The 26,190-nt window shown below is 32.9% G+C and overlaps 1 protein-coding gene across 1 annotated transcript; it reads right to left on the bottom strand.

The window, feature by feature from the left end:
- Window positions 1-582: 582 nt before the first annotated feature.
- On the bottom strand, window positions 583-4,595 carry LOC132266988 (tryptophan synthase beta chain 1-like). The gene is made up of 5 exons (XM_059768025.1): window positions 4,084-4,595; window positions 2,983-3,345; window positions 2,385-2,818; window positions 1,181-1,275; window positions 583-1,026 (listed from the first exon to the last, which is right to left on the bottom strand). Exons 1-5 carry the CDS (start codon window positions 4,447-4,449, stop codon window positions 845-847), a joined length of 1,440 nt encoding a protein of 479 aa, XP_059624008.1. The 5' UTR covers window positions 4,450-4,595; the 3' UTR covers window positions 583-844.
- Between the last annotated feature and the right edge of the window lie 21,595 nt (window positions 4,596-26,190).

Below are 26,190 nucleotides of genomic sequence, written 5' to 3'. Positions count from 1 at the left end.
CAAGAATTTAAGAGAAAGGAAAATAGTTTTTAGAATACTGAACCAAGCAGAGTTTTTTGTACTCTTTTTTATTTTCAGTGTTTTTAAGAGCAAAAAACTATTATCGCAAACCAAACAAGGCCTCTGGTTAGTCACCTCATCGCGGATATCTTTCTAATGTGATGGGTTTTGAAAACATGCATTGTGCTTCTTCAGTTAGGCTTAATATTTCTTTGGACTCCTTAACACAAGCAAATGAACGCATTTCCATGTGCCTACACTGATGAAAGATTGGTGAACACACTAAAAAATTGATTGTTTAGATATTACGTGTCGAGGGAAAATAATTCCCCATCAATAGCATATTGACACATTAGCATGTAAGGGGATCATAAAAAAAAATATGAAGACTATTCAACTTACAACTTGGGCCTCAGCATGGATAGACTGGACTCGTGGAGAGGGCCCAACTAGTATGATTTTAAACCCGCTGTAAAGTCTAAACCCATTATTTGGTAACAATTTTATAAAAAGAATGATTATTATCTAAGGAAACTGAATCATGTAAATCCTTATGGTAAGGGCTGTGCAATGTAATTGAGATTTAACAAGTAATGTGAGTCTTAAAAGGACTCAACCATTTAGGATTTATTATAAATAGAGGTCAATACCTCATAAAAGATATACAAGTTAACGCATGCTCTCAAGTGTTGTATGAAAATACGTTGACTTTTCTAAGTTAATTGAATTTTCTGCACCAAAGGTAGTAGTTATCTGAACAAAAGTAACACAACTTTTAAGCATCTATTTCAAATCCTGAACAATTTCAGTGATATCTTCATAATGATATGTATAAATCAATTAGCTAATAATCCATCTGTCTTGATTTGAAAACTGTTGCAGCATCTTTGTCTCCACGCCCGCTGCAATTAACAACCACCTTGGTGCCATTGGGTAAAGTGGGGCAAATTTTCTCTAGAAATGCCAATGCATGACAGGCCTCCAAGGCCGGGAAAATTCCTTCTAATCGGCATAGTCGTTGGTAAACTGCAAGCAGCAACCAATAAAAATAAAAAAAACCACAATTATTAATGCTCCAAAGCCATACACGCGCGTGATCACACAAATTAACAAAAGGGTCTCATATATATATATATATATATCTATATATATATATATATATTCAGCTTCATTGTCTTACCATCTATTGCTTCTTCGTCTGTGACACTGTGGAACTCAGCACGTCCAATGTCCTTAAGAAAGCTGAGCTCTGGACTTACTCCGGGGTACTCCAACCTATATGTGTTAATATATAGTTAGTTCCAATCAGAGCGGCTCAATATAATTTGAAGCCTTAGACGAAAAGAAAAAAAAAAAAAATGGCCTTTTAATTAAATCTATCCATATATTTATGTCAGCTAATTATTTGTTTAGTGATTTTGAATCCTATTACTAAATTTTTTCCAAACTTTAGTTCCATCGTTAATTAATTAGCTATGTGCTTTCTAATAGTCATATTTAACAATATAATAAAATTATAAACAAAATATATAATTTTATGATAACAAAAATTAATAAAACTATAAACTAATTTAAGTTATAGAATAATAAAAATTGATTTCGAATAATTTGGTCTAATGGTCCAATAAATTATTTAATAGAATATTGGTGTATTCAAAATCTTCTTCCAAAGTGAGATTGTAAATTGTAAAAGTGGAGAAAATGAAATATATATATATATGTGAGGAATAAGAAAAAAAAAAAGAGAAAATAAAAATTAATAGGAATCATAGAAAAATATAGAAAGTTTCATCAATTTTCACTTAAATATATACTGTATTTAATATTTAATTTTAATGTGTGTATATATGCTAATGTAATGAGGATGAGAGAGAGAGAGAGAGAGAGAGAGAGGGAGAAAAAAAAAAAAAAAAGATAATATAAGGATAGAAATATTTTGCGCATACTATTAAATTTTGTATTTGTTGAAATTTAATGATATAAGAAAATAAAATATTTAGGTAAGTTATAATATATAAAGAAAAAAATTTTGGGGACCCTCACAAAAAGATAAAGAATAGAAATCTTTTAAGTTAATTGTCAAATTTTTCTATGCATTGAAGTTTAAATGAAATACTATAATTGTTTTAAGAATGTTATAATATATAAAGAAATGAAAAATTGTGGGCCTTCTTATTGGTTGGGGCCTTAGGTAACCGCTTAACTTGTCTAAGGCTCGAGCTCGGCCCTGGTTCCAACTATAAGTACGCACATTAGTTTGGCGCAATGGTCAGGTACCCGAAATAAGAGAATTGTGTGGAGATAAGACTGTGTACGTACGATCTAAACCACCAATTATTTTGCGGAATGAAAAAAAAAAAAATTAATTGTTAATTTTTACATACCCAACACCAATAGAGTATGGGCGAATAATCTGGCCTTCATCATCTTGCAACAAGTAGCTCATAGCTCCATGATAAACTCCCACTTCCCCTCTAGCTATTGTTGCAGAGTGTCTCCCACTATCTAAGCCATGTCCAGCAGCCTCAACTCCAATCAACCTCACATCTTCATCTCCTATGAATTCATGGAACATACCCAATGCATTTGAACCACCCCCTACACAAGCTATTAACACATCTGGCTTCCCACCCCACTTCTCCATTGCCTGTTTCCTTGTTTCCTTTCCGATCACCGATTGAAATTCCCGTACCATGCTTGGACATGGATGAGGCCCCACCGTGGAACCTGACAAGTAATAGCTGCTCTCCAAGTTCCCAACCCAACACCGAATAGCTTCTGAGGTTGCATCTTTGAAATTTCCATCCACTGATTTAACCTGAGCGAGATATTTATTGCAATAATTAAGAAATGTATAATAAATTAAGGAGCTAGCTGCTTGGTTCAATTTTCTGAAAACAAACTTTAAGTTATTAAAAAAAAACTTATTTTTAAATAATCGAGAAGATATTGTAATACTAAAAATGAAAATATATAGAATACCTGAGCACCGAGCAGTTTGATTAGGCGGACATTGGAAGGTTGTCTTTCAATGTCCAAGTTACCCATGAAAATGGTACAGTCCAAAGAGAGTTTGGCACATGCAGCAGCTGTTGCAACACCGTGCTGGCCGGCTCCGGTGGCAGCCACAATGCTATTGAGGCCCATGCGTTTGGCGAGCATTGCTTGGGCAATGGCATTATTGATCTTGTGTGCACCACAATGGTTCAGATCTTCTCTCTTGAGGTAAATCTCTGGCCCTTCTCCATTACTATTAATGTTTTTGTAGTGATTAGTTAGTCTCTCGGCAAAGTACAGAGGAGTTTCGCGTCCTACGTAGTCCTTCAGAGCTGTTGCAAGCTCTCCCTGCAGCGAAATTACAATTCAATATAATTCATCCTACGGTTTTAATTATGTAATCAAAAGACACTGCTCTTGTTCCAAAAATGACTTCAAATTATATCTTTCATACATGTGTTCTCTCAAAACCGAGGAAAAAAAGTGATTGTCATAAGTGCCATTTGAAAAGAAAATGAGTAATGGCTATCAAACAACTCTCTCATGACAAGAGTGTGATTATGACCGAACTCTTCTTATTGACAAGAAACGAAAATGCTAAATACTCCAAATATTGTTGACCTAAAATTATATGGAAAAATGAGTGGTTGAAGTGAATTTCCCCAGGAGGAATGTGTTTGTTGATGTGGGTCCATGTATACAACTGTGGTGGTCCAAAATTTATGTATATGTGGATCAGGAAATTCACGGTTGGACCCCTTACTAAGTTGAATCTTTGGTCCATACATATACATGTAACATCAATTGAATAACTACATAGTACATACGTATAATTATACACGTACACACTACCTAGTGCCCCGTACTAGTACATATTATATATATACGTTTCACTTGTGTATACATCTGTCTTCACTACCGTCTCTATTGACCTCTCTCTGCAAAAGAAGATAATGATAGAGAGAGCCAGACATACAAAAGTTATTGGTATACTCAGCCAATCAAAATACAAGGTTCTCCTCTGCAAGACATGTAATAGAAGTGAGTCATAATGCATTGCTTATAAATGTTAATTAAGGAACAAACCTGAAACTCATCATCCTGTAAAACAAAGTTGAACTCAGCTTCGAGCTTGCCCAAGCAAGTCATTAGTGTTTCAGGCACGTACTTTCCTCCAAACCTCCCAAATTTTCCCCTCGTACTCACTTTTTTCCCTTCGGTCACAACATTAATTACCCTCTTTTCTAATGACCTCGTGGCCAAAGTGTCCAAGTCAAGTACACTAGTTGTTTCCAGTGTCTCATGACTTGCTGCAACTGAGCATACAATGGAGGCACTGCCCTGATCATTTGGAGACCGAAAAGCATGGGCTAGTCTCGTCGATGGCATCCATTCAGTGGATGAAAGAAATTTCCGAGGAAGAAGAGGAACAGTTTTGAAATTGCATGCCATGATCGAATTGATATGGATAGAGAGGGAGAGAGGAGGACCTAAATGACACACTGATTTTTTTTTTTTATATTAATTTTCTGTTTGTGGTCGATGTGTTTGAATTATGGCAAGGGAGTACTTATATATTGGAAAAAGCAAGGTGGTAAACGAGTACGCGTGCAAGTTTGTTACGATTTATTTAGCACACGAGTTTCATGATGTACTTATGGTGAGACTTCATAAAATTTCCGGTGGAGAATATTTAAATGATTAAAACGAGGTCGAGATTGTGACACAATTTTGTACATGTGGATGACGATGCATATATATATTTTTTCGAACGGTATGACGATGCATATTGAGAATGAGGAAAATGCTTTGATAGTGGAATTAAGCATCAATACATTGAACAGACACATTATTAATGTACGTATGGAGAGGGTCAAACCATTCACCATCATTCATATATATATATATATATATATATATATATTTCATGGGATGCTGCTTCTTGGGTCTAAAGTTATACGAGTATAGTATAGGCGAATTGTTGAATTACCAAATAGGACTCGCGCGGTCTTTCACCATTTGATAAAGCCCACGGAGTACATAGTACTTATAGTTTGAGACTGAAAAGGACATCATTTCATTCATTTGATTTTCATGGATTTTAAACAGAGAAAATGTTTTACTTAAAGAATATATAAATAATTTTGTAAGCAAACCAAGAAAGAGTAATTGTGTTACTTTCCCAAAAAAAAAAAGAAAAAAAGAAAAAAGGAATTGTTTAGAGTTATTCCACATCATATTCGAATTAATACTAAAAAGAGTATATATGGTCGCTCAATCAATTATAGTTGTAATATCAATCAAGTTGTAAAAAAATTGTTATTGCTAAAACACATACTATCAATTTTATATTTAAGGGCTAAGTGTAAAAAAATCCTCTGCACTATTCATATAATGCAAAAAAGTTACCGTGGTATAAAACACTCTTCTTTTTTTAATTTGGTGTAAATACCCTCCTATTTATATAAAAAGAATATAATACCCTTTTGCCATTAAAATAAATAATATTAAAAATATAAAAGAAGATAAAATTACCAATTTAGATGTACACAACTGATGGCCCTTGAACTGGGCACGATGGATAGCGGATCCATACCCTTCTCATTAGTTGCCATAATCTTTGAAATTTCCATTCGCAGATTTAAACTGAGCCAGATATATATTGCAGCAATTTAGAAATGTTTAAGAAATTAAGAGGCTGCTTGCTTGGTTCAGTTTTCCGAGAATAGACTTTCCGTTGTAAAAAAATCCGTTTTTAGATAATCGAGAAGATATTGTAATGGTAAAAATGAAAATATATAGAATACCTGGGCAACAAGCAATTTGATTAGGCGGACATTGGAAGGTTGTCTTTCAATGTTCAAGTTACCAATGAAAATGGTACAGTCCAAAGAGAGTTTGGCACATGCAGCAGCTGTTGTAACACCGTGCTGGCCGGCTCCTGTTGCAGCCACAATGCTATTGATCGAGGCCCATGCATTTGGCGAGCATTGCCTGGGCGATGGCATTAATATTAGGGGTGACAATATTTGATACGACACGCTAATACGACACGAATATGACACGAGATAAGCAGGTTTGGGTTTGAGCTAATCGTGTTCGTGTCATAATCGTGTCGATACGGATTGACCCGCTAACTAAACGTGTCGTGTTCGTGTTTGACCCTGTAAACATGATTATGACACGATTAACCTGATTAACTAAACGTGCCAGATAAACGTATCGTATTTGTGTCAAAAATGACCTGTTTAGTAAAACGTGTCGAATAAATATATCGTATTCGTGTTAAAAATGATTTAAATGGGTTTTTTCGTGTCGTGTCGTGTCGTGTCAAGTCTTGACTCATTTATTAAATAGGTTATGCGTGTCGTATCGTGTTACACGTATAATAATCGTGTCGTGTTCGTGTCAAGGGTCTTAGACACGATTAATAATCGTGTCGTGTTCGTGTCAACTCTAATCGTGTCTATATCATAATCATGTCGACAAGAACATGACACGCCAATATGAATTGCCAACCCGCATTATTGATCTTGTGTGCACCACCATGGCTCAGATCTTCTCTCTTGAGGTAAATCTCTGGCCCTTCTCCACTACTATTAATGTTTTTGTAGTGATTAATTAGTTTGTACCTCAGTAAAGTATAGAGGAGTTTCACGTCCTACTTAGTCATTCAGAGCTATTGCGAGCTCTCCCAGCGTGAGCACAGTTGGATATTATTCATCCTACAGTTTTAATTATGTAATCAAATGAAATTGCAGCTGGTTCCTAATAGTCTCAGTGATACACAGAGAAAGAGAGTCATTTTTCTTGTATATTCCTGTTCTTGGTTCCTGATAATAAAGAAAAGGAAGAAAAAAAAAGAAAAAAAAAAAACCTTTTACCATTCTTTTCGAATAATACTTGCAGATACAATTATATATATATATATATATATATATATATATATAGACACACACACACACACACTAATTAAGAACCGTGCTACTCTTGCCCACTCTTCATCTTAAGAGTTGAGCGAAAGAATCCCAACCATGAGAGCATATCATGAAAAGTAAGTTTGGGACCTCATGAAAATATCCCATGACCTCAGTATCATTTTCATGTACTGAAATTAATTTGTACAATATATTTGTGTATATATATGACTGTTCAAAATGAGTGGGGACAACAGTAAACTATAATAATTCGTGTTAAGCCATTAATCACAAATTTACATGAATCTCATATATTAGAACTTCATGATTTTCACATATCTATAATGTATAAATAAATACTAGTTAGATATAAATACCTCGATTCACGATATCAATTCTTGTTGAGATTAAATCCAACGTCCAGATCCTTTGGCCACGAACTAATTTGCAACTCTGATCAACAGGCAAAAGTGAAAACTGGTTTCTCTCTCTTGACCTTTTGCACACATAAAACTTTTACGTGTTGTATCATTAATTGTACATAATTGATGGAGTATATGCACTTTTATAAAGGTAGAGAGAGGACCAGTTTTCCTTATAGTAACATAATTCTACTTTCCATCAAAGTAAGGAATAAGAAAGGAAAACACTTCTCCAATAAGTAATTACTAAAAAGGTAATTATAAGTTGACCAAAAATAAATAATATTAATTGATATCTATTTACTTACCCACCAAGTAATATGTCACATGTCCAAATCATGTGGGCCACAATTAAATAAATAATCTTACATTCTCCCACTTGGCACATCTGATAATTTCTGTAGTGGTTTAGTAAAATAGTCATTAATGTGCACCATAAATCAGATTAACTCATTAAATTGGTCATCATAAATACCATGGTAAATAAATTACCAATGCGAGTCATGGCGGTTATATATCCTTAAATGACACAGTCCCTTCCATGTACCACAACACTAGTAATCTATTCAACATAGTCTATAAATGAGAAATATCAATAATGATCTAACAATAATGTCTTTTCCAAGACTATTCCTATTACCACTTATTAAAACAATACGTACATGTACATTAATTAATAGGAAATATCAGAAACACATTTAATCAGCGTAAAATGTCAAATATATATAAGCACTATTTAAGCAATCCACAATTAAAAAATAATCATCATTGACTACATTTAAGACCCATTCTTTTAACATGTTCCATAAATGTCTTGGATGATAGTCCATTCATTAATGGATTGCAATCATAAGTTGTGTGCTTATAATTTCAATAGACATTCGTTGTTTCTAAATATCTTCTTTAATGATAAAGTATTTCTACTTTAGAATACCTATCATTTTTCATACAAGAAGATCAACAATTGCAGTATAAATTTTCAGCAATCTGAAAACGGTACCCATAACTCCAAGTCCTGAAATAAATTCTACAACCATAAATTATAGACTCAAAGCATGTTACAAATTAAAATTTCATAATAGACAAAGTAATCATAAATTACTTTGCACTTTTTCATAATATTGTTCCTCCAACCAAATCTTCTAGAACTCTTTTAATATATGCTTTATGAGACAATTCTAAAAACAAATCAATGTGATCTATAATGAAATATTTCTATTCCTATCACATAGGATGCCTCATCCATATATTTCATTTCAAAGTTCTTAGAGATAACTTTTAGTTTCATATAATAAACTAAGATCACTACTAACAAATAAAATATCATCAATATATAGAATCAGAAATATAAACTTACTCCCACTAACCTTCTAGTATATACACTGATCAACAGTGTTTTTCTTAAAACCAAAAGAAATAATGGTATCATTAAACTTAATATACCATTGTTAGAAAGCTTGTTTAAATCCATATATTGACATCTTAAGTTTACGGACCATGAATTCTTTACCCTCTAATATGAAGTCTTCAAGTTGTTCCATATGGATTTCCTCTTATAAACTCCTATTCATAAAAATTGTATTCACATCTATTTGATGTAACTCTAAATCATAATAAGTTACTAATGCCATGATATTTTAAAAGATTTCTTCTTAAATACTAGAGAGAAGATTTCTTTATAATCTCTTCATTCATGACACTAATCCATTTAGTAAAATCATTACTGTTAATGGCTTGTGAATATGTAACCGGATCCGTATATATCTTACTATATATCAAAATCAGATTCTTACAGATATATCACATAGTCATCCGGTATAGCAGATCTCATTTCTCTTTGAGATCGTCTTAATGTTATTCCTTATGATTCTTCTACAATCTATTCATTGGTGACAATCTCATTATAGAGTTGTTGATCATTTAATTGTTCTTCGTTATTATACGGTTCAACAACTGAAGGAACAATTATTTCCTTATAAGTTATGGGTAAAGATATTTGTACCCTAACTTCTGAAATGATCAAATTCTTATTTTTATCACTCCCACTGATTCACCATTCTTAATGAATCTGACATTACCGGTTTCAATAATTATCTTACAATGTTTCGGATAATAAAACTTGTACCCTTTAGATTACTTAATATCCACAACATTATGGGTAACGAGGAATTACTTAACATACTCCTAACCAATTCCATAAGAGTACGATTACGCCTTACAGCTACACGCTTCTACTGTGGCATATATAACAAAGTGTATTGAACACAAATGGCATACATTTCAAGGAGTTTAACAAACGGTTAGAGTATTAACCTGTTTCATCATACTTTACATAATATTCACCATCTCTATATGACCTTATGATTTTCACTTTCTATCTAGTTGTTTTTCAACCTCATTTATGTATACTTCAAGAGTACCCACTACTTGAGATTTTTCACACAACAATTAGATTATCTATAACGTGAAAAATCAACTATAAAGGCGATAACATACTTTTCTCCTCCAAAAGATGGAACATCAGAAAGTCTACAAATAATTTCAAGAAGCTATGTACTTATTGTGGCTCATTTCTTTGTGCGTTTAGTTTGTCTATCCTTAATACAATCTACACACACATCAAAATCAGTAAAGTTTAGATTCAGAAGAATCACATCCTTTACTAATTTTCCTAACGTTTCACTAGATATTGACCTAGTCTTTTATGCCAAAGATAAATTTTCTATTAATTGAGTTACGCTTAATTCTAACATTATGATACAAGATCAAAAGGATTTTAATAAATAAACCATCAAATTTGAATTTACAGAAATAATCAACAATAATGCCATAACTCACAAATTATAATTTCTTAAATAAATATTATTACCAAATTTAAATGAAAAACTATTAACATAAAGTTTTTGAAATAAAATCAAATTATGGGAAATTGAATAAACATAAAAATTTTAAAACAATTTAAATAAAATCCATTGTCTAATATTAAACATAGTGTCACAATGGTTTCAACAAAACTTTTTCCCAATTATCATAAATAAGAAATTCTTATTTGAATTTGTGGTTTAGACCATAAAAAATTCTTACATCTATTAGAAATATAAATATTAGTACTTAAGTCAACCTATCATGTATTAAAAAGAATTTCAACAAGTAATTCGCAACATACAAAAGCCAAAAGCGTACTTTTCTTTTTCGAATCATTCTTTATATGTCATGTAATCTTTCTAAAAGTGTTCAATACATTAATGACACTTTTTCATTATTACATTACTTTCTTTTAGTAGATTGACCTAAATCTTTTAATTTTGGGTATTGCTCACTTATTGCCTTTTCTGACTTATTTCCAAATTTCTTTCTAACTTCTTGAGTCGTCAGATGAACATAATGATTACCTTGCTACTTAAGTTTTGTCTCCTCATAAATTAACATAATGGTCAATTAAATCACTTTCCACTTGTCTTAATAGTGTTAATTCGAAATGACCCATACTGAATAGACAAGAAATTGAGAATAAATTGAATAAGAAAATTCCCATTCACAATCATCCATAAGGTTCTCAATTTTGCAGCAACATTAATCATCTAAAAATACGATCATACATGGTACGAGGACAACAAAAAATCCATAGTAATTATATCAATTAATAATTTTCGTTTTAGATATTTATCTACAACACGAAAACATTCTTATAATCAAATATTCCTTAGCACTATCACTATGAGGAACAATTATTCGCATAACCATAATGCTTAATCTGTTCGATCTCTCCCAAGCTTTATGGAGAATCTTTTCTTTCTCACTGTTTTTATCAGTAATAACGGTAAGTTTCTCAATTTAAAATGCTAAATCAAGATTTAACATATCTAAATTTTGAACTCAACTTACTCATTCCATTATGAGAAGTTAGTTATATTTAGAATCAGAACAGAAGTAGCATGCGCATTAAGGGATGTAATAAAACAAACATAATAAGATAAAATCTTAACAACAATAATGCTTTGAGTTAACAACACGTATGTATAACTTAAAAATATAAATACAATGTATAACTATAGTACCCCTTTGGGTGGCAACTATAAAATACTAATAATGATGCTTACATGTATTTATATGTATACCTTTATTGGTGATGCATTATTTAATTAAACAAATAAGTTACCTTTGGATATCCTATATTTACCTAATTAAAAAAAAAATACATACGACCCTTTAATTTTTATTTAATCACTTGAAAATCAATTCCCTTTGAAGAATTATTTTTCATAATTAAATAAAATCAATATTCATGAATATCACAAAAAATTATAAGCATCATAATTCATGAAATATTGCAATTATGTTTACTACTAAAATTAATATTCATCAACTATTATGGTTAGGCCACTTTGGTAGCTACCAACCTTTACATAATATGAATATTAAATTAGATAGTAACTAATTTATGATTAATTATGTCTATTACAAAAATTAATATTCATCAATCATTATGATTGGGCACTTTAGTAGCTACCAATCTTCACATAATATGAATATTAAATTAGACAGTAATTAATTCATCATTAAGTTATATTTATTACTAAAATTAATATTCATCGACCATTATGGTTAAGCAACTTTGGTAACTACTAACCCACACATAATATGAATATTAAATTAACTAGTAATTAATTAATTATTAATTTACCCATTTAACATTATACACACATACTCATAATTGTCGATTAAAGTTTAAGCAACTTCGATCTCAAAAACTTAATAGTCCGAAATTTCATAGAAAATATCTTTTTATTTTATATACATAATAAAATATATTATTTTATTTTCGGACTTAAAGATCATAATTGAATCAATTTAAAATTGATTCTATAATATGTATGTATGTTAGGGTACGAAACAACAAGTTATTTGCATGTCTAATTTATTAGATTAAATTTCTAAACTCACAAATTATTCTAGAAATTCAAATTCCTAAAATAAATAAATCAATACATATATTTTATGTATTCAATAACTTTAATTTTAATTTATTTTAAATTAAAATCAGAATCTTCAAATCATTGGACAAATACTTATAACAATAATTTAAACCTCTTTAATAAAATAAATAAATACACAAACTTTATGTATTTATTAATTTTTAAATAATAATAATAATGAGTCTTTGTAATCCTTTCACAACTGACTGTTTCTATAAAACAATAGCAAGACAAATGCTATTATTATTATTATTATTATAATTCAATGTTCTTTATTAGTCATGCACGAAAATCAGCAACCTAAAGCATTGAAGTTGTTTGTCTTACACACATTATGCATACGTTTGTACTATTACACATATGTAAACTATGTATCAGTAATCAACTTTCATAATTCAATTTTAGCTCGGAAATTGAGGTACCCAAACCCAAAAACCACACGGACTGATCTAAACATACGATTCTAAAAGAATGGATTATACAATCAATTAATTTTAAATGTATACATATTATTTATGCAACTTTAATGAAAAATAATGAGTTCCTAAACCGTTAGCTCTGATACCACATGTAAACTATAATAATTCGTGTTAAGCCATTAATCACAAATTTACATGAATCCCATATCTTAGAATTTCATGATTTTCACATATCTATAATGCATAAATAAATACTAGTTAGATATAAATACCTCGATTCACGATATCAATTCTTGTTGAGATTAAATCCAACGTCCAGATCCTTTGGCCACGAACTAATCTGCAACTCTGATCAACAGGCAAAAATGGAAACTGGTTTCTCTCTCTTGGCCTTTTGCACACATAAAACTTTTACGTGTTGTATCATTAATTGTACATAATTGATGGAGTATATGCACTTTTATAAAGGTAGAGAGAGGACCAGTTTTCCTTATAGTAACATAATTCTACTTTCCATCAAAGTAAGGAATAAGAAAGGAAAACACTTCTCCAATAAGTAATTACCAAAAAGGTAATTATAAGTTGACCAAAAATAAATAATATTAATTGATATCTATTTACTTACCCACCAAGTAATATGTCACATGTCCAAATCATGTGGGCCACAATTAAATAAATAATCTTACAACAACATAATATTATCGTACCAACGGACCAATGAAAAATTTCAACGCATAGGAGTTTACCAACACCTCTTAAATGGCTTGATATGTATCTATCATAGTACTGTATGTTTTCTTTTTGTGACAAAGGGCCAAAAAAAGGTCACGGGAATTTTTTTTTGAAACCTTTCAGTTCCCGAGATAGGTGGAAGTATTCTTTCCAAGGGCGGATTGAGAAATTGTTAATGGGATGGATTAAAATTAAATATAAATTTAAAAACATAATTTCTTAAGCAAATTTTTTTATTAAGGCTTGTTTGGCTTAGGCTTGTTTAGTTTGGGCCTTTAATTTAGTATTGTGGCTTAACTAATTGGGCTTGTTTGGGTGGGCTAATACTAATTATAATTTTTTTTTTTTGAATTGGGTTAAAATTACCCATAATAAAATAAAAAAAAATAAAAAATTTTGGGGTGGGCTGGAGCCCAGCCCAGCCCTACCCTAGATACGCCAGTGATTCTTTCACCCGATCAATAAATTAATAACCTACTGCAAGTCTAAAAGTACATACTATATATATATATATATATATATATATATATATATATCTATGAAAACCCGAGAAGGTCGTTGGTGAGCTCCACATGTACCAGTTATATATACATATCATTCATATATACATTTGTTTTTATGAATCTCGATCCATCCTGTAGAGAAGCATCCTTCGTGGGCAAGTCAGAAATTTACTAGAGTGGGACAAATATTGACAATAATATGATAAGAAATTTTGAACCCAAAAAATAAATAATAAGGAGGTGTCTTTTTCTAATTTTGATGCTTAAAAATATTGTGGGATCCGCTGAAGGAGAAAAAGACATGAGTTTTTTTTTTTTTTTAATTTTGAAAATTTTATTGGACAAATAAGTTAGAAAATTAGGGGTCTTTTTAAATTTGACTTTTTTAAAGGCCTTTGGTGAATTTTTTAAAATTTAGTGGGAGCAATTTTAGAATTATCAAAATTTGTACACCAAAAATTTAAATAACTAAAAATTCTAGTGGGGGAGTACGCCCTATCCTGTGTCATGTTCAATATCCTAGTAGTTGCTGCATAAATAATGTAAAATTATTGAAAAAACAACGTAAATGCACAATATGTAACATAAAATAAAAAGAATAGAATCTAAGTTCGCGTCTCACCGTCGTCTGAGTCTCTCTCCCTCTTCATGCTATTTCCAGCATGTAATAAAAATGAGTCAATATGTTTTATAGTCTATGAAGCACGGACACGGATACGGGATACGGGTACGACACGACACGGATACGGCGACACGGCAAATTTAAAAAAAAAATAGGACACGGACATGGCGGGGATACGCCTATAAAATTATATATATATATATATATATATATATATATATATATATATAATTGTATATTCAAAATATAATTACTAGAATCTTGTACAGAAAAATAAAACAACAACAACAAAGAACAGAATCAATTTCAATAATTTCATCTCTGTTATAAGAAAAATATAGACAAGATGAATAAATATATAATGAATAAATAGTTATGTGCAGAAGAGACATAACTATAATGAACTAAATATGTATATGAATAAATATATATACTTTTAGTTTTTCACAAAGTTTTGTTCATGTAACTTATATATATATATATATATATATATATATATATATATATCTTGTTCATGAAGAGAGATAATTGAAGAAGAGGAGAGACTGAGAGGAGTGAGAGAAAATAAATTTTGTCTCACAGAAGTGTCGGACCGTGTGTCCGAGCCTCGGACACGCGTGTCCAATAAAAAATAATATTTGAACACTTTACAGAAGTGTCGGATACGGGTGTCGGTGTCTAAAAAGTATTCGACACGGGTACGGGGCCCCTGGGAGGAGTGTCCGTGCTTCATAGTTTATAGTCAATGATAATTAAGGAACAAATCTGAAACTCATCATCATGTAAAACCAGGTTGAACTCAGCTTCAAGCTTGCTCAAGCAAGCCATTAGTGTTTCAGGCACGTACTTTCCTCCAAACCTACCAAATTTTCCCCAATTCACTTTTTTCCCTTCAGTCACAACATTAGCTACTCTATTTTCTAATGACCTCGTGACTAAAGTGTCCGAGTCAAGTACACTTGCTGTTACAAGTGTATCATGACTTCCAACTGAGCATACAATGGAGGCACTGCCCCGATCAGCCGGAGACCATAAAGCATGGGCTAGTCTCCTCGGTGGCATCGATGAAAGAAATTTTTGAGGAAGAAGAGGAGCAGTTTGGAAATTACATGCTGTTAATATGGAGAGAGAGAGAGAAGGACCTAGCTAGCTAGCTAGCTAAACAGAGTGACTTTTACTTTATTTTCTTTCTGTGAGATGTGTTTGGATTATGGCATGGGGCAGTCCTTATATATTGGAAAAAAGCGAGGTGCATAGTGAAGTTTGTGAAGATTTGATTAGTAAACGAGTTTCGTGTTGTCCTTACTCCTAATAGTTGACTTCAGACTTATAATTTCATCATAAAAATAAAAACACAAACAATTTATGAAATTTCCATATGGTGGGAGAAAATATTTAAATGATTAAAACGAGTTCGAGATTGTGACAGAACTGTTGTACGAATAGATGAATATATATATTCAGTGACATATTTAGAAAATTTTGTGAGGGGGACTGCCTTTTAATTTGCGGGATAAACTTATATAGTGAGTCTATTTTTGTAATTTCAATAGAATTTTCTTTATAAATTTAAAGTAAAAAAAAAAAAAAAAAAAAAAACTCACTAGGACAAATTGTAATTTTAGGGGATATTTTTATAAATTTTAAAAAATTTAAAGTATAAAATGTAAAAGAAAAAAAATTCAGTGGAGACAAATTATAATTTTATTGAGGTATTTTTATAAATTCTAAAAAAAAATAAAGTCTAAAATAAAAATATGAAAAATTTAGTGGGGCCTGGTCCTATACTAGTTCCGTGCCTGAGTATATTGAGAACGAGGAAAATGCTTTGATAGAGGATGTGAAGGGGGTCCCAGTCACCGTCATATTTCGTGGGATGCTTCCTCAGCTTTTGTGATATACACGAATTGTTGAATTACCAAATAGGACTCCGCCTTTCACCATTTAATTGATAAATCTTAAGGGAGGACATAGTGCTTTGTTTGAGCATGAAAAATAAGGCACAATTTCCTTTTTATGGATTTTAATTATAATATAAATAATTTTTTTACTTAATCAAGAATATAGAAATAAATTTTTATGCAAAACATTTCCGCATATAAGTAATTTTTTTAAATTAAGAACAATACTTTTCTCTGTACCGTTGCTAAAGAAGAATTTTCTCTTCACCACATATGTGACATAATAATAAATCGACATGTGTTCATTTTAAATTAAAAATATATAAAATAATAATAAAAAATGTGCTTTAATGTTTCTGATTTTGTATTTTAAATTTAAAATCGTCACATATCATTTTATTATTATAACACAAACTTACATATTTGTACCAATTCAGAGCTAATAAAATGGAATTATTTTTGTCAAACAAAAGGACAAGCTTAAACTCTCCAATAGTCAATTTTTTTCCATTTACATCAAATAAAACTTTCAGATTTTATTTTTTATGTTTTTGATATATTTCACATTTTGTTCTTAACAAATATTAACACTATATGAGTTTTGTTTTTGGTGTTATTATTTTTGTCAGGTACTGTAGCAGTGAACAATGGAAAACACATGTTTGGTACAAAGTATTTTGTTTTGTATAGTGTCTAAATGTTTTGAGAGTAGTGTCCAAAAATCGAAACACCAATTTGGTGTTTTACATGTTTTAGCAGTGTAATAAATGGGTACTATAGTGATGAACAGTAAAATAAAATAATTTCTTTAAAAAAACTGTTAAATGACATTTTTAAACCAACCATTATATTTTTTAAATTTGTAACACTTTTTATCAAACATATTTTCATGATTTTGGTTTCAAAAATCTTACAACAATTAGACATTACCAAACATGCATTTTCTTATTATTAGTTGTTTACTTTTTGAAAAAAAAAATATATATATAACAAAATGTTTATTTTATTTTGAATTAAAATAAAAATGTAAAAACAAAACTGTGTAACTAACATACTGGAATGAGATTGAGACCTAAATAAAACAAGGATTGAATTATTGGAGCTTTCAAGTACTATTATGCTAACAAAATACATTCAATGTTACTCGTTTCTAACACGTTGGAATGAGATCGAGACCTAAAAAATAGTACAAGGATTGAATTATTGTAGCTTTCAAGTACTATTATGCTGAAGGGAAAAAAAATAAAAAGTACCATTATGCTAACAAAATACATACAATGTTACTTTACGGGGACCCTCTATGACCGAATCAATGACGATGGAGTCCAAGTGGGTCCAACAAAAGGTACCGACGGCTCAATGGAATGAGATTGAGACCTAAAAAAAACAGGGATTGATATCTCTTTTTCTATGCTGACATGGCAATATTTGATTTGTAAGCATACCAAACTTATAAAGCTGTACTCCACAGAGAAGTGGCTCTTCAGACGCTTTGACGCAACGCAGTAGACGACGAGCCCTACCGCCTTTTTGTTTCGCAACTAAAATTTGAACTGCAGAGAGGGTATGGCTTTACGATTCTATCAGGTATGAACTCTACGATTTTTCCGATACCTAGTAAAATCGTTTTTGATCATTTTGCTTTTCACATTGATATTTCTTTTCCTGTTTTATGCGATTAATAGGGTTACCAAGAGGCTTTACACGCTTGCAATATGAGTTCATAATTCTTATAGGATTAAACTTTATGTATTTCTTAATTAGACAAACATTAGATTTTTTAATATACATCTAGGTTTGAATTATGTTAATTGTGATTATAATATGATTGATTGTTGATTGTGCTTTACCAATTTGGTGTTTTTCAATTCAAATTGCAACAAAAGTTACCAATTGATATTTCTGTGTTTTGATTCACTAGAATACACTATCCGCACGAGAACAAAAGTTGTTGTCAAACATGCCCTTATTATATGATATTGGTGTTGCTTTAGCTTGTAATAAGCACTTTTTCCCTCTATTTTTGTTTTGTTTTGATTTTTTTGTTTGTTTGTTTGTTTGTTTGTTAATCTGTTAAAAGGTGTTGTCTTTGGAAAATCAAATAGCAAGCGTTGACACAATATGTTAAACACTTTTTAAATTTTTTTTTTTTTTTTTTGATTAATAGAATGTGTCTATAAATTTTTACCTCTACATGCAAAAAGCTCCAAATTTAAGCTTTGACTAGAAATTTTATCACGCTAAAATCTCTACCAGTAAAAGGTAATCTCTGTTGGTTAGCGAACACAATTAAAAGATAATTCAAAAGTGCTTTCATCCTTTTTGACTGCAATGCCAAATATGATCTTAGTGGGGAAAAGGAGACATTATATCTAGTGTGATGGAAGTCTCAGGTGGACAGGGTTAGGTAGAAGTTGAGGTCAATTCACTTGGGAGATAAATATATGGGCATAGTTGGCATTGACAGGAAATGACCTTTAGTTCTAGTCTGAATTTTGGGATACACTTAAGGTGTTTTTTTTAATGAAGTTCGAGGTGTTAGTTGAATCTCTCTTCTCCTGCCTCAAATGCAAGGTGGGGGTCTATTTGTAGTCCATGGATGAGGGCAAGACAATGATCAAATTGCTCAATCAAAGGTGGAGAGTAGGCCTGGCAATTACACATATCCTCTCCATGTCTGATTAGACAAGGCCAACTGAAGATGTGATGTGCACAATGAATTGTTAGTTGGAATATTTATCACGACATTTAGGTAATAATTCGATGCGGTATGGTGGTGATTGATGAGGTAAGGTGATCATTCAGTCAGATTGTAAGGTAGTTGATTAATGTGGCATTGACATCATTTAATCTGATAAGATGGCATTAACATATTCCCTTCATCGAGTTTAAGTAGAGTTCCACATTATAATGGACACAAATTACTTAGAATTGAAAATGGTATCTCGACCCTTGCACTTCAATTGCGAAGCCAGTTGCCTCCTAAGAGCCTACATGACCATTGTTTATGAACCCCGTGGCGTGCCATACACCATGCTTGTAGAAGCCTCTTGAGTCCGGCTTCTAACTCCAGCAGTACGTCAGGTGCATCAAGGTTTTTTTTAAATCTATTACAAGATTTATTCGTAGAGAGGACGTCCTTACAATATTCTTCAAATCTTCAACAGGACTTATTTGTAGCGAGAAGTTCCTTGTAGTGGTTTCCAAGTCTTCAGTGAGGCTCTTTCATAGAGAGGCCTTTGTGATGGTATTTATGTCTTCAACAAGGCTTATCTATAGAAAGAATGTCCTTCTAGTGAAAAGAGGTTTTCGTGGTGAGGCTTTTTTTTAAAAGAAGAGGTTCTCATGATAATGAGTGCCTCATCAGAGGACTTGGACCAAATTGGAGATTGCTAGTTTTTATATAGCATGTGGCGATATATTCTACTGTCAGACCTACATAAATAATAAGAAGAAGGGCTATCTTTAGGAGGGACAATTGGATAATTGAGCCTCATTGAAGGATATGGGCATGCCGAGATACCGGTCTTTTGAGGATATAGGCCATGTGATTGAAGATAACTCACAAAGAAACAAGAGCTAATTAAGAGATATAACCCACGAGCCTGTAAAAAAGATAGATGTGAATGAACCAAGATAATACCAAGAGGATAAGGTTATCTAAGAGCCATAGATAATTTAATCAGGAATGATCAATACATTAAGCATGTACAAGGCCGACTCAATATAGTTTGAGGGAGGCATAAGGTGAAAACCTTAAATGAGGCCTTAAATAATCATACAAGTATACAACTCTAGAATTGAAAACTTATCAGTAGATTCACTACTACTTTTCGCATATTGAAAACTTGAGATGATTTATAAGGTAATTATTATTATTTTTGGTTAGGTAAACACTTACCCTCACAAACGACCACTATGGGGTTCAAACTCTCACCTTTCCTTTGGGTAGAGTGTGACAAGAAAAGGTTTGTGTGTGTGTGTGAGAGAGAGAGATAGAGATAGAGAGAGAGAGAGAGAGAGTCATATTTCAATTGCTAGAGTTGCTAACCTCTTTTGTTTGACTACTATTACATACGACTAGATCTTTCAATGAGCCATCAATTGTTGCTTTTATTAGTGAATTATTTTCAGATTCTGATTTGATCCTCCTTCCCCACCTCAGTTTTAACCAGGGTTCTAAAGCTTAGTGATATTGTTCTCAGGTTTTAATTACAATTTGTAATAACAAATTATAGTTGCAAAATGGAGAAATTCAAGGATATAGGTTATTCAAGGTGATTGAATTGGATATATTTCTAATCTATGTTAACAACTGGACAACGGAAAAGAATTTCGAAGGAATAACAAAATATATGGCATAAGAGAAATAGTAGAAGTAGAAGAGTCTATGTATGCTATAGATTTGATCACATATTCAATGTATTTAACATCTTGTGGATTTAAAAGGACCCAAGCAAAAAGAATTGTAGAAAATATATATTAAATAACAAACAGACTTACCATTTACCATTCTGCCCACGTTGAAAAGGATATATAGGGCTCTTTTCAAGTGGGTGCCTTAGGGCAAGCCCTGAGCATGTTGAAAATAGAGGTCATGAGGTGGAGATCTCAGTGTGGAGATAGGAAGATATCCATTCTCAGGCTGGAGATGGTGAATTCTTATCGAAGCCAAGATCTCCCCAATGTCCCCTTGAAATTAATTGTTAAGTCAGCCATGGTGATTAGATGCTCTTCTGGAACTGACATGGAAATGAGAGTGTGGAGATACCCACATATGGTTATGCTGTTTTATGTGCCATTTGATTTTTGGTTTTTTATGTTTCATTTTGGTTTTGGGGTTGAATATAGTGCATTGCTTTTTATTTTTAGTTCAGAATCTGGATAACATGTTGTTAGTTATGTCACTCAATCACTATACTATGTGAAGTTGAGCAAAAGTTTTACTTATTACAAAAAAACAAAAAAAAAAAAAAAAAGAGCAAAAGTTCATTAGGTATAAGTTCATGGCTCATATTGCCACTTTGGTGGTATGAAATTCCATATGTGTGTGTGTCTTTCAATTTAGTTTCCACCTGTTAGTATTAGTGTGGAAAACAATTATATGTGTAATACTATATGATCTAATTTTAAGTATCTTACATTGCACGGCTTCAGTTGAGATGGGGAATGGGAAGATCGACTTCACACCTGTACACATTAGTACATTGTAGATGAAATCAAACTACCTTCTTTTCAACACATTTCAATTCTTATTTTTCTTCCAGTTCTAGTTAGGAGGAAAAGTAAGTTCAAAATCTGATCTTTCTGGCACATTCTAATAAGCCATCTTGTGAATTTTTAAAAAAAAATAGCAAGATTTTGAAATTAATGAATGAATCAGAATTTATTTTTGTATAAGGACCTTCAAGTGGATAAAATTAGTCTACTGGTACTATCAGTTGATAAGTGCAGTGCTTATTTATGAGTATTTAAATCCAAAAACCGTGATATCGTAAAAGATAAAGTAGAAATTGTTTCTTGTAAGCTTGAGCATGAACTTAAAGACGAGTTCATTCCTTGAATTTAAGGTGCCAGGTTCATCATGAAGATTAATAATTATATAAATACCAATACCAGTAGACAAAATATTGTAGTATTATTTCTGTGTCGTCTTTTGGTTGGTGTCTTGGTGAGGAGGAGGTAATGGGTTAAGAACATTTTTACAAATTTCTAATACCGGAAATAGGAGAAATTAAACCATTTAAGATAACCACTTCATGTTTAAGCTGTACCTCCTTTTCCAATATTTCAGTGGATCTGCTCTATGTTCATCCTTTCCTGCAGACTCTCTGTGTCTCTCTTATGCTTCTTTAAATTCTAGCCATTTCTACAAATTGTTTATAAGCTGATTATTTTTTTTCTCCTCTTAGAAACAATTTTCCTCATCATTTTCCAGTAATTCTTGGTAGTCTAATGTCTTTTGATTCTAGAGCAGCACATTGAGCCTTTTTTTTCTATCCGCTTCCTGCATTGTGAGACTATTTGGGTTTTCAGTTTTCTCATGTCCTCTGTTATGCTGAGCATGATCAATGGTAATGGATTATTTCAATAAATTGTGAAGTTTGATAGCCAATTCATCTAAGGGATATAATCCCTTGCGACTCATTGCACAAGTCATGTTCCCGTGTTTTTGTCCCAGAGTACAATCAACTAAAATTTCTTAATACGGGCTTTTTCATTCAGAATAAGAGCTGAAGTAAAAAATCTCTATGCTAACTATTTGGTTTCAGCTTTATGAAGCCTCACTTTGGTTTATATAGGCTGCATCTTCTGTCAAATGACGCTGCTTTTAGGCGAGGGATTATTAATCAGTGTTTGGTTTACATACCAGCCACAAACACTTTTTGGCTAACTGTACTTGAGAGTACCCCATTTTTTTGAATAACCTGCTGGATTTAAACTTAAATTCTCATATTCCAGAGATTGCAATACAAAAAGGACTGGCTAGGAAAACATAATGATCAATAATATCCCTTACTTGAGAGTTATTATGTAACGACCCAATCTGATGCCAAAATTTAAAAAAATTTCGGCATAACCTCCCTTAAAAATGGTCCTTCAACAACTTGTCCCAATACACAAAACACATAGTATAATCCAGCATCCCATTCATCCGTTCATTATACCTCAACATAGTTCCTCTCATGGTGGAACATCCACACACCAATTAATCTAACTTATCATAATTACAGTCCCAAAATACATGGTTAAGATCTAAAGTCCCTGTCTTACAACCTTACATGATACAATTGCATGGAAATATATACCACAATTCCATTAGTTTCATTTACATCAAACAAAAGATAAATTCGTTCTTAAGTTACAAGGTCATGAATACTAACTTAGTTACATTTCCACAACTATGAGTACACATAGAATGGTCAAAATACAAAATAGCAAACAACCTTCTAACAACTTTCAAGCTTGAGGTGGATTGTCGTCCACTGGTTCATTTCCAAGACCTGAAAAAAATAATATAAATAGTAGGGTGAGCAAATATGCTCAGTAGGTGACGCCTAAGACGCACCTCTTGAAGCCCCGTGAATCCAAACAAAGCATAGACCAATGGGGATAGGGATCATACAACGTAGGGGAAGGATACAACATGGTTACCAATCTCAACACAAATGACAAGATGCAATGGAGATGCAAATACGTGCCGATGTCGCTCCCTATTTTCAAATTCAAGATCATCACTTTCAAACTGTTAATACAGCCCGCCCTTTGGTGACCCCGCAGCGACACGAGAGGAGGATTGGCTAGTGTCCCTGACCTTTGGTAACCCCGCGGCGTCATTATGGGGCCCAGCTAGCTCAACCACACTAGGGCGACTCCCTAGTCCCCTCTAGGCTATATTAACCTCCGGCTCGTTGGTAACCCCGCAGCGATCGGGTTTGCATAAAACCATTTCATCAAAAACACATCCCCAAAATTCCCCGTTTCCATTTTAAAACATTTTTCCATCATGCAACCCCATGATTCACATGTATAGCTCATGCCTTTAATGTTAAATCAATGAGGGATTATCATAAAACACACTAGAGCATGCTTTCCTACATCATTTATAGCATAAGAACAATACAATACGCATAAACTCATGGTACAACATGTTTCTCATATAACAACATTAAAACAAGCTTCCACATATTCACATAGGTACTAATCATGGCATTCAAAACAACAACTAACACAATTAAGCATGCTATATCACATATAAAGTAGAAAACTCACAAGGGTGCAAGAAAAATGTGAATTAGGAAGCCCTTACCTCAAGATTGCACAAAACCCTTGAAATGGGTCTTGAATTTCGAAATCCAAAGGGTGCACAAAAATTGAAATTGATGGTATGGATGCGTAGAGCTCGTCGTGGGCTTCGTTTTGCCTCAAACGACACCTTAATCCGATAAGAGATGAGGGATTAATCAAGACTTGAATTTGTAAACTAAAAAAAAAAACAAAAAGCCGAGAGAGATACAGACAGAGACGGGAGAAGAGAGAATGAGATTACAGAGCTTTCAAAAACGTGGTCTTATGACCACTTAAACATTAGTGGGTCCCACCTATTTTTTTTTTTTTTTTTTTTTTTTTTTTTCTTTTCTCTTTTTCTTTTTCTTTTAAATTACAGACATTATATTCTCCCCAACTTTAAAAAGGATTTCATCCCCGAAATCAAGCCATACCTGAGAGAGAAAACAACTCTGGATACTTGGAGCGAACCTCCTGTTTGAGCTCCCAAGTAGCCTCCTCGACTCCGTAGTGTCTCCAAAGGACTTTCACCATTGGTATCGTCTTGTTCCTCAACACCTTCTATTGTGTGTCAAGAATCTGAACTGGTCCTTCCTCGTAGGAAACATTCTCATCAATGTCTACATCAACCCAACTCAAAATGTGAGATGGATCTGGCTCGTACTTCCGTAACATCGATACATGGAAAACATTGTGGACCCTGTCCAACTGTGGTGGCAAAGCAAGTCTGTAGACAACCTCTCCTACACGGTCCAAAAACTCAAATGGTCCAATGAATAGTGGCGACAACTTGCCACTTTTCCCAAATCTCATCAATCCTTTCCGTGGAGAAACCTGTAGAAAAACATGGTCTCCCACCTCAAAGGATAAAGGCCGTCTCCGCTTATCCGCATAACTCTTCTATCGGCTCTGAGCTATAAGTAACCTCTGTTTTATCAACTTAATCTTCTCAGTAGTCTCGAGTACAATGTTGGGTCCTAAGGCGGCTGTCTCGCCTACCTCAGTCCAACAAACAGGAGACCTACAAGGTCTACCATACAACGCCTCAAATGGAGCCATCTGAATGCTCGCCTGATAACTGTTGTTGTAGGCAAATTCAATAAGTGGAAGGTAATCCTCCCAACTACCACCCAAATCAAGCACACATGCCCGAAGCATATCCTTCAAAATCTGGATTGTACGCTCCGACTGACCGTTAGTCTGTGGATGGAATACCGTACTCAGATGCAACGCTGAGCCAAACGCTGTTTGAAGTCCTTCCCAAAACTTCGAAGTGAACTTAGCATCCCTATCTGACACAATGGTTACAGGAATTCCGTGTAACCTTACAATCTCCTTCACATAAAGAACACTAAGCTTCTTTGCATCATCTGTTGCCTTAATAGGCAAAAAGTGAGCCGTCTTGGTCAATCTGTCAATGATGACCCATACGGCCTCATTGCCCCTCCGTGACCTTGGAAGACCTGTCACAAAATCTATAACGATATGTTCCCATTTCCACTGCGCTACAGGCAATGGTTGCAATAAACGGGCTGGTCTCTGATGCTCGGCCTTCACCTGCTGACAGGTAAGGCATCTAGCCACAAACTGTGCAACATCTTTCTTCATCCCGTTCCACCAATACTGACGTCTCAAATTGTGATACATCTTGGTACCACCTGGATGAACTGCAAAGCGGGAAGTGTAAAACTCCAGTAAGACGTCCTCACGACAAACTGTAGGAACCACCAACAAACCCCTGAACCGTAGAATCCCATCTGCATGCAAGGCCCAATCTTTCACTGTCCCACCACTGGAGATCAAAGCGTGAATGGTATCTAAATCCGGGTCCTGTCTCTGTGACTCAAATCACTCGTACAACAAGAGTAGGCTGAGCCACAAGACTAAACAAGAATGCTGGCTCACTGTCAACA

Source organism: Cornus florida, unplaced genomic scaffold (assembly GCF_030987335.1).
Source record: "Cornus florida cultivar Cherokee Brave unplaced genomic scaffold, ASM3098733v1 CherokeeBrave_3.0.0_Hap2_Chr01, whole genome shotgun sequence".
NCBI lineage: Eukaryota > Viridiplantae > Streptophyta > Magnoliopsida > Cornales > Cornaceae > Cornus > Cornus florida.
This window is presented reverse-complemented; position numbering and strand designations above follow the sequence as displayed.